The sequence below is a fragment of the Erythrolamprus reginae genome, chromosome 2 (assembly GCF_031021105.1).
Source record: "Erythrolamprus reginae isolate rEryReg1 chromosome 2, rEryReg1.hap1, whole genome shotgun sequence".
NCBI classification, from domain to species: Eukaryota; Metazoa; Chordata; class Lepidosauria; order Squamata; family Dipsadidae; genus Erythrolamprus; species Erythrolamprus reginae.
In genome coordinates this window covers 127,012,251-127,022,317 of record NC_091951.1, presented here as the reverse complement: position 1 = coordinate 127,022,317, position 10,067 = coordinate 127,012,251, and the positions used below count along the sequence as shown (strand labels likewise).

The 10,067-nt window shown below is 37.0% G+C and overlaps 1 protein-coding gene across 2 annotated transcripts in view; it reads right to left on the bottom strand.

Annotated features, from left to right (window-relative positions):
• Positions 1-1,249: 1,249 nt before the first annotated feature.
• PPARGC1B (PPARG coactivator 1 beta) overlaps positions 1,250-10,067 on the bottom strand; it is a 149,962-nt gene continuing 141,144 nt past the window's right edge. Inside the window, exons 11-12 of one of the 2 annotated variants that reach the window (XM_070739449.1) lie at positions 9,487-9,641; positions 1,250-8,328 (exon numbers count right to left, since the gene is read on the bottom strand). In XM_070739449.1, the coding sequence (XP_070595550.1) occupies positions 8,225-8,328; positions 9,487-9,641 (259 nt within the window). In that variant the 3' untranslated portion in view covers positions 1,250-8,224. Of the gene's footprint in view, positions 8,332-9,486; positions 9,642-10,067 lie in introns of both variants that reach the window. The other variant, XM_070739448.1, reaches the window with a different exon arrangement.

Below are 10,067 nucleotides of genomic sequence, written 5' to 3'. Positions count from 1 at the left end.
AAGTAATTATTATGGAGAAATGCTGTTGTTTTTCCTTAAATGTTTTAAAGTTTTTATTCTGTGCTTTCTGGTATTAGGTACTTGAAAGTGTCTAATTTGAAAGGTATTTGAATACCTTTATTCAAATTTGCCATTTCTCTCCTTCGTGACCTAGAATCAACATACAGCATGTTCCAGGAACAGATGCCTTGAGGTTTGTCAATATTTTACCAAGTCTCTCTATGGTATGAAGAACATTTGTTTCCATATTTGCAGTAAGAGTGATAATACCAGATAGATTCCTGCCCTATTTACCATTATAGAATTTTTAAAAAAGAAATATTCATTCATTCATTCATTCATTCATTCATTCATTCATTCATTCGCATTTCAAAGAGGGACTGTGAACAATATATAATTAAACATCAAAATTTAAAAATAGCACAACTCTAACATTAAAATGTTAGAGCTAAAATTTTAGAATTATTTATTTTACCAAAATTAAGAAGTTTTTAAAGAAGCAGAATAATTAAGTCCTGTTTACTCGCTTACACCTATCATCCAAGAACTTAAATGTCCCAGGTAAAGGGGAATCCAGGAACTTAATGACTCCATAGGAATGTGCAGAATAACCCAAAGTGTTTGAGTTAGGGGGTAAATTCAATTCATCTTTTATTCTAGGCCATAGTGTAATTAACTGGAGAAGATGTAAGACCAGCCCACTGCTTCAGGATCTGTGAACCAATAAATTTTCAAAAAACACATTTATAAAGAATGCATCTGACAGGATCAGCAACATTTCACTAATTTCTCAGAGTAATTAGAAGGCCTGCAGGCCTATACCTTTTATCATCAGCAACGGTGCAAAGCTGTAACATGAGCCCTATTATTAAGTTGTCAAAAACAGAAATGATGAAAGAAAAGAGACTGGAGGTAAATCAAAATTTTGAGTGTAATTAATATGTATTCTGTTAAGCTGACAATTAAGCAGTGATTCTCGCATGTCACGAAAGTAAAAACACTCAACATAAAAACATTTAATTGGAGAGCAAAGTCAGGATAACCACAGGCCTTAAAATTAAGCAGTTAATCTTATACTTACTGAGAGTAAGTTCTACTGAACATACTGGAGTCATATAAAACATTGTAGCTCTGTATATTGCAAACCATAGGTAGTAGCTTAACCAATGCAGAAATGTATGACTTGAACCACTCATTGAGCGTATGTACAATTCCACACAGAATTACAATCAAACTAAACACAATGAACTTTATGGTATATTTGTTATGGTTTATTTATTTATAGGCAGATCACTTCACTATTTACAGTACATGAATGTAGAGATTCTACAGTCTTTGTGATGTAAACAATTAACTCCGCAATGGGGGAGTCTCAAAAAGAAGCCAGTTCTGAAGTATTTACATAATTTAAAATAGAACTTTTATATACTCACTAGATAGATATAGAGAATACATTGAGCAATTTGGTTAAATCATCTACGAAACTATAGAATCTGACAATGTAAAAATACAAGAAAACATTCTCTTATTTAGAAGGTTGACGTTGAAATCACACTAGAAAGTAATATTTATTTAAAAAATGACAATAACAAAAAGGCATAAAATGTATGCCAATTAAGGTTAAAGTATATTACATAAATAAGGACAAAACAGAATACGACTGGGGGGAAAATAAGTGAAATATTAAAATCTTCTACTACTCTTTTAAAACATCAAACTAAAAACTTGATTGTATATATTACAAAGGGGTCAATTCTGCTGCCTTTACTTACCCAGAAGTAAGTTACCACTTAGTTAATACCTGTAAAAACATGGCAGAATTGGGCCCTTCTAATTATTAGCAGTGTTCTCCAGAAAAAGAAAAAGAAAACAAAAAACAACCCTCAGTAAAATCTTTATTTTATAATTTTTATTATAAATAACATAGCAAATGTGTCCCTCTTTTAGGTGAAATTCTTACACTTTTCTCTAAAAAATGCATCAATTTAGCCTCCTTCACACGCTCTGCCTTACATCTACACATAAACACACATGGCAAAGAAGGGCATGAATTCATCTTTGTGTGAAATAATGCTTTCTAAAGCACCAACTCCTGTACTAAAATTAGTCTTTCCAGTGGTTTGTCTCGCAATCGGTATCAGACACATGAGGAAATGGAAAAAAAGAAAAAAAAACTATTATAAGAAATCTGCTTCTCAGTGGTGCTATGACCCTGCTCAAAATGCAGCACCGTTCTGGACTGGTCCGGGTGCATTTTGATGCACGCAGAGTTCTGTGCAGATGGAGAGGTCTAGTCTTTTCCAAAGCTGCCAAATGATTTGAGAAGCCTGCAGCAATGGCAACGCAACTGAAAAATGGGTCAGCTTCTACTTCTGTACAGCTTTCTGCACACAATGGTTCATAGGCTGACTTGATGCATGATTCTCATAGACAAATGAACCTAGGATTGATGCAGATCATACGGGCGTGCTTTCAGGATTACCTGGGCTTAATCTTAAGAGTGACAACATGATGCCTTTAATAATAGAGATTTACATAAGTGAGATTTAAATATTACACCTGGGACATTTAAAACCTGGCCTAATATTCACGGAGACTCTTCCCAAAACTAACTTTATTGGTTTCCGTATACAGGTAGTCCTTGATTTATGACCATAATTGAGCCCAGAATTTATATCGCTAAGTGAGACAATTGCTAAGTGCGTTTTGCCCCGTTTTACAACCTTTCCTGCCACAGTTGTTAAATGAATCACTGTAGTTGTTAAGTTACTAACACAGTTGCTAAGTAAATTTGGTTTCCCCAATGACTTTGCTTGTCAGAAGGTTGTTGATTACATGATCCCAGGATACTATAAACCTAATAAATACGAGTCAGTTGCCAAGCATCTGAATTTTGTTTACATGACCATATGAGGATGCTGCAATGGTCATAAGGGTGAAAAATGGTCATAAGTCCCTTTTCCCAATACCACTGTAACTTCAAACAATCACTAAACGAACTATTAAGGACTACCTGCATGAGGATAATAAGGAAACTCAGCTCATCATGTGAACTCCCACACAGGCTTTGACATCTAAGCCATTTTGCTCAACATATGCCCTAAAACATCTTTTTTTATATATTACATTCTTACAGGATTTGTCTTAGAATAAATTAATAATACCCTTTTGCTGCTGCTCACTGTTAGGCCACGTTCTTCAGCTAATCAGAAATACAATGCAGAATGCATAATAAGCCCCTAGCTGTTTTTGATAAGGAGGGTGAACACCTTCTTCAGAACAAAAGCTACCTGAAATAATACACACAAAAATATCACGGAAGGGCCGTTCCCAAATGCTATATGGGAACCAGTGATCTACTGTAGAGATTTATTATTTAAAAAAACCCATCAAATTGCACAAATGAGAAAAAAATAGTTCTTTGCAAGAAAAAAAAATTCAGAAAACATGGAAATGAAAATGGTGCTTGGTATGCTTACATTGGTGAAGAATATTACACATGGACTATCTTGTAAAAATAAACAGAGGAAATGCTAAACTGCTTTCTATTTTCACATAGTAAATTAATGCCACATTAAACACAGCCATGCACACACTCATACTGACTCTTGTATGGCTTTTTGAATGGGCTACTAAGAAAACTGAGTGTTGTTCACCACGGAAACAAAGACAAAGCCTATACCAGTTTTATGGAGGTAGAATAGGTCAGAGGGAAAACAAGACAACTGTTCAAATAACTGGCAGTGAAAATAAGATACAGAATCCAGTTCTTCTTATGCAGTCTCTTTACAACACTGCTGTCTTACTTCTGCCAAAGTTTTCAGTTGACTTATCAATATTGACGTGTTTCACATAAAGCGATCGTTATTAAAGGATCGAGAGAAAATAAATGGCTTGTGGTTTATTCCTATCCTTAAGGTATTTCTCCTGATTTTCCAAAAAAAAAATTAATAATAATTAAAAAATATAAAATAAAATTAGGAGGGATTTTTCTCTCTCTTTCTCTCTCATACACACACGCACTCACACTTACAAACATATATAGTCCTATTTAAAAAAATAAATGTCTCCCTCATGATTGCCTTTCTTAATACACCCTTTTGTTCCGAAAAACCCTGGACAATCGATTCTTCTTTATTTGGTTTCTCATGTGTTCTCACAAGATCTTGATTTGTTCTATAGCTCATCGTTATGGCTAGGCCTGCCCCATGAACATGGGGGTGTTGGCGTTATGCATATAATTAAAACAAGGACAGAAGAATGTTAGGCAAACTTTACACAAAGGACCCCAGCAGCAAACTTTTTATAAAAGGGGCAAGGAACATGATGCCTTCAGAAATGAATCTCCTAAGTTGAGAGGCAGCAGACAGTCATTTTTAGCCTTGGAGAATCAAAATGTGCTGGATATAACTGCCCTTAGGAGGAATCTGCCAGAACACATTAGCAGCAAGGGTAGCTGGAGCAAGATACAACGCTCATCTTAATTCCTTGTCCTAAGGAAACCAAATAGTTCTCTTACTGCATGAAAAATGGGTCGTGTTGTAGATTTGTTGACTCACCAATGTAACTACAGACTGTTGCAGTTGCCTATTGGGATCTCTCACACTCCTAGGCAAGGAACAAAATCAGGAGGCAGCATGACAGTCTGAGTTTGGTTTAGTGGATCACAAGTCTATTATTCAGGTACTCTGATATTCAGAGACAGAAGTACACAGCTGGGCATTTTATACTTTTGATCTTATCACTTCCTTTGTCATATGGAACTTGGCTGTTCTTCAATAGCCTTTCGTTATTATTCTTTACAATATTTTATGGAGCACTGTAGTCGAATGCTCTACATACCAAAAGTTTAACGCATTACTTATTTATTCATACAAACTTTGGTGTATCGCTCTGCTTTAAAAGATTTGGGATGGCATTTGTTCTTCCTGTACTCTGATCCAGGAGTTTGCCTAAAATTCTTCTGTCAACACACTACAACTTCCCAAGTCACCATAAGAATAAATATGATCAAAAGATTTTCACACGTTGCTCCCTGTGTGGGTGATGCAAACTAGCTGTGCTTCCAATAGCAATTAGCATAAGCTGCGGGTATTGATATGCTGTAACCAGGACAAATGTGCGTGCTTTGCAAACCATCCCACTCGGGTTCTACATTCAACACTGCTGAACTTGCAGGTGCTGAAGGGCTCAATGTCCCCATTGTCTTCCTCTCATTCATGTGTGCGTTTGTGCACATACGTGCATATTGCATAAAGTCCTAGTGAAGTTTCTCGCACAAAAAAATATATTTTTATAGGCTTCAGGCAAAACAAAGATCACTTATTGCACCTCTCCCTACAGCTAGGATCGAGAGGCTATGTGCATTACAGGATCTTCCTTCCTTTCAAAGAGCATGTCTTGCATGCCCTAATATCACTAGCAAGTCCAGCTTCTGAAAATTAACTTGAGATATAAAAGCAGATAAGCCACGTTTGCAAGCTAGTTTGGGCTAGAAGCAGCACCTTCCAAATAGCAGAAGGACTGTTTTAACTCTTTCTTTAAAGCTGCATTCAACACTTTCAACACGCTTAAAATTTGATGCATTTTCCATCTCTCTGACCAACCTTAGTTCTGAATTTTTTGATATCTTTTGTAACCAAGTCAGGAGATGGAAGAATTCCACTTACTAGTTGCTGGGGTGGATGTTATTATTATTTTTGTTGTTCTTTGATTGTTCTCTGAAAACATCAGTACAGCACAGGACAGGACAGTCCTACCCACCCTAAATGTGTCACTATGTACATTCTACAGTAAGCTCTATAGCAATCACATGTAAACATCATTGTGGTAAGGAAATACTAGGACAGAAAAGGCAAAGCTACAATGAGGCACTTGTCAATAGCAGATACTTCATCTTGGCCAGACTTTGTTCTGGACTGATCACAAGAAGATCTAATGGCCTTGTAATCCTTTAATAAGTTCCTAAACAGAGATGTTAAAAAGTGACATTGTTAGCCAAAATATTGCGACAGTGAATTTTACAAGTAGCATGGAAATTATATTAGCTGCCATATGAAATCAGGATTGTTATTATGAAAGCTCTAGATCACCATCCGCATCCCAGAAATAAACATTCATGCTGGGATAAGAAATTCCTTGATCTTATGGTGCTTTTGATATGTACAGTCCTTATCAAGAGAATTCAGACAAACAGACTTTGGGACAGCATGAATTAGAGATAGCATGAATTAGGTCAGAATCAGAATGTTTTTGTCCTTTGATTCCAAATCAAATATGTGCTGATGCTAAAGAGACCTTAAGGGAAGAGAATCTAACTACTGATAGAATTAAGGCTGTTGTATTTTATCTACATGGGATGGCTGAACCCCATCGGTCTCATCTTTGTGAAGAACAGAATAAGGATATGGTGACTGATGGTGGACTTCGCAATGTTATTTGGTCCCCACTCGAAAGTGCTCTCTTGGTGTCCCTATTGCTTATTTAGTGTCTCCCCAGCCTTTGCTGGAAGTGAATTAGCACAAGAGCAGCTGCATTGCATCTGGCAAATGATGCATTTGGTATAGTGTACTGTATGAGCATGAGGTCTCTATATGTATTTACCCTCGTCAAACAGCCTCTTTCTCCAGAAACCATTTGTTTAAATCAGCCTACGTTACACACAGTCGATCCCCTTCTCTGGATTTTGAATTTAGGAAAAGCTGATCAATGAGTAGAGTTCTAAGCCATAGGCAAATCAAAAGAAAGGAATATGTAGACAGATATATAGAACAACAATAATAAAAGAATACAGTTACTGTATGCTACTGGCTATATTATATAGTATGGCTTATTCAAATTTACTCAGGCAGAGAGCAGATTTAAAGTGGGGCAGAGAAACTCTGCTGATGGGGTCAAGGTGCAAGGATGGTTTTGACCATTTTTCTGTTAGGTCTTGCAAACAAACCCAGGTTATCCATCAGGCAAGAGCTTTTGCTTTGGTTGAATGGTCAGAAATCTATTCCTGTTCCTGAGGCTACTGGAGATATGACTTAAATAAGCGGTTCTACCTTTGTGACTTTATGGTAATGTCATGAAACAATGGCTATTCTGATGGTGGAGTCTAATGCTTAGGAACCTTAACTCTTCTGGCTCACTTTCCAATCTTCTTTATCCCACAAGAGATTTTACATGTAGAATAAACAGGCCAATGGCTACTGGTTATAATGGCTGTTATATATGTCTCAACTCAGCAGCAATGGCATTGGATTACGACTTGTACTAGATTAACTGCTTTCTTGGGCAGCTCGTGAGCTTCTGAAAAGTATCTGGTGGCTCCATGGAAACAGGATGCTGATCAGATAAGACTTTAGCAGGGCTTTTCTCATGTATCATTTACTTGGCTAGGAGGACATCTTATCACTTCAGCATGAAAGAAGAGAGGAGAATATACCCTGTCGACTTCTCATTTTTCACTTGATTTAATCTTTTGCCATCTGAGGAAAATACTTGGAGCCCGCTTTGGACTGCAGAATCAGAGATTGCCATGTATCATGCAGCGAATGAATAAGGAGTGGAGATCCCAGCATTCAGTCCAGACAAATGGAAATAATGGTTTATCCACACTGCCATTCAATAACCCCCAGGCTAATCAAGGACAAGCAGATTTGTTACGATTTTCAGAGGAGCCACTCACTGAAGGGAACCATCTTGGAAAGGCTGCATCTGCTGAGGGGCAAGTGCCTCATTACAGTGCATAGTTAAAAATCAAGGAAGCGGTACAATAAATCTGAATTACAGTACATCTGAGCCATAAATACATTATAAGTATATATTTCTTTCTTCTATTAAAAATTAGTTTACAATCTTGATTCTATTCACAATTAACAATTTCATAATCACACACTACAGACCAAAAATGAAATAAAAGTTATGGTGAACACAGCTGCCACTCCACGGCGGAAATGGGACCAGTCAGAGAAAGGGGATTGGACAAGAAGAGGACAGAAGGCTTTTGCAGGCTCATCCTAACACAACCAATCAGAAGCAGAGATACTAACTTGTGGCAGTGGAACATCAACACCATGGGAACTCACAGACAGAAGCAGCTTGTTCAATGTAAACATCAATTTAAAGGGTCAGCAGTCTCTCTCTCTCATTATATATTTAATCATTTCTTGAAAACGTAAACATATTGGAAGTGCCTTGACTGAGGTATTAAGGTATTCCTCAAAGGTTAAGGCTGTTACCGATGCAGACTTTCCTGGGCCTCCTGCAGCAGGCTGTCAAAATCCATGGTCTCATATTTGCTTTTTACTGGAGTTGGAGAGGACTCATCTGTATTGGAATCTGCTATAGAGAAAAGATAAATGCTGTCAAAAAGAGGACGGGAAGGGGAGGGAGGGAGGGAGGAATAAATGACAGACTACTTGTATGGTCCCAAGAAGATCAGCTAAGTCGTTTATATTACAGCTAAAGTTTCCAAGTCACATGGAAAACCTCTAAATCTCCATTTCCTCCTGGAATGGAAGGATTTAATGACCATGAGTAGAGGACACTAAAGAGGCTGATCAGCAAATATGATGGGCCACAACCCATTTGGCTGAGGGAACCAAACTGTCTTTCAAGAGAAAGGGTTGGCCACAATCTGTCTGGAAGCTGTTAAAAATGGCCTGCATTGGATAATTCATTCCTCCCAATTATATTGCTATTTTGGGTGATTGCGTTATATTTGATTTAATAACTGGGTGCTATTTTTTATGATTACAGTTGGTTGATTAATTTAAATGTTCTTCAATTACAATAGTTGCTGTCTGCCCCTTTCAGAGGAGGAGGGCTTTAATTAAAATGGAAGAAAATAAATTAAAATCAAATTTTGTGGTCTGTGAAAATGAGCAAATATAAAAATCCTTGGAATGTTTAATCTGCTTTCTTTGGTTTTAATAAAGTATGGGCACAAACCCAGCTATTATTGCAAATACTGACTCATGGCTTAATGTGTTGCATATATCTGATCAATTCTCGTTAATTCAGTATCTGTAGTTAAATAATCAGTGGATTAGTATGACTGGTGTATGTGAGTGATTCAAGATAGGTATTCTGATTCAGTCATCTCTGGCAGGAGAATATCCTCTTCACTATCTCTGATTGCATAAAGAAAGCACAATGCTAATAAATAGAAATAAATGTATCAAATAGTAAATAAATATTAAATATAGATAATAAAATGTATAAATAATGATTATTGGGATTGTGTAGACTTTATGTTTAGGATTTTTTAGTGTCCACCATCATTAATATCCATACCAGGATCACTGTGTGTGAGTTGGATGGCCATATAATTTTGTTTGATAATAAATAAGGAAAGGGATGCCTCCTGGCGAATTCTGGGAACTGAAGCTGCCAAGGTTTTAGGAACCCTGCAGTATATGAATCCAATTCAGTACAACTACGCTTGCCAAACCAGATCCATTTTGAGGAAACAGGCCAAGATGATTGCTGACTTACCCAAATCAGTAAATCTGGTCCAAAAGAAGTGTCCAAAGCCACCATAAGCCAGCTGGAACAATGGCTCATTTCTTTTCCACAGAGAAGCACCATTCTTCAATGACAAGGCAGCATGCTCAGAACACCGGTATGTGATGACACCGTATTTATCTCCCCTGGATAATGAAAGAGGGAGTGCCAACATAGCCAACAGAGCGGTGTTATTTATTTGTCATCATTTTTATTCCATGTCTCTCCAACAGGAGCTCAGAGCGTCTCGTTTAAATCTCATGCAAACTTTATAGGAATTAGGATCCAAGAGTCTATTAATCAAACTGCAGTGATTACATTGGCATCTCCCAGCTGCCTTGGAAGAGAACACTCCCGACAGGCTATTTATTATTTTTATTTCCACTTACACACCACTCAGGAAAGTTAACAGCCATTAGCCTACAAAACATTGACCTTCCCCCTACACAATATAACATGCATTGCTATATTGCCTGTTTATATAAATACAAATCTGCAACAGACAAGAGACACGGAATAAAAATGATTTGCCCACTAAAACAAATAACATTGTATGCATGTATGTATGTACA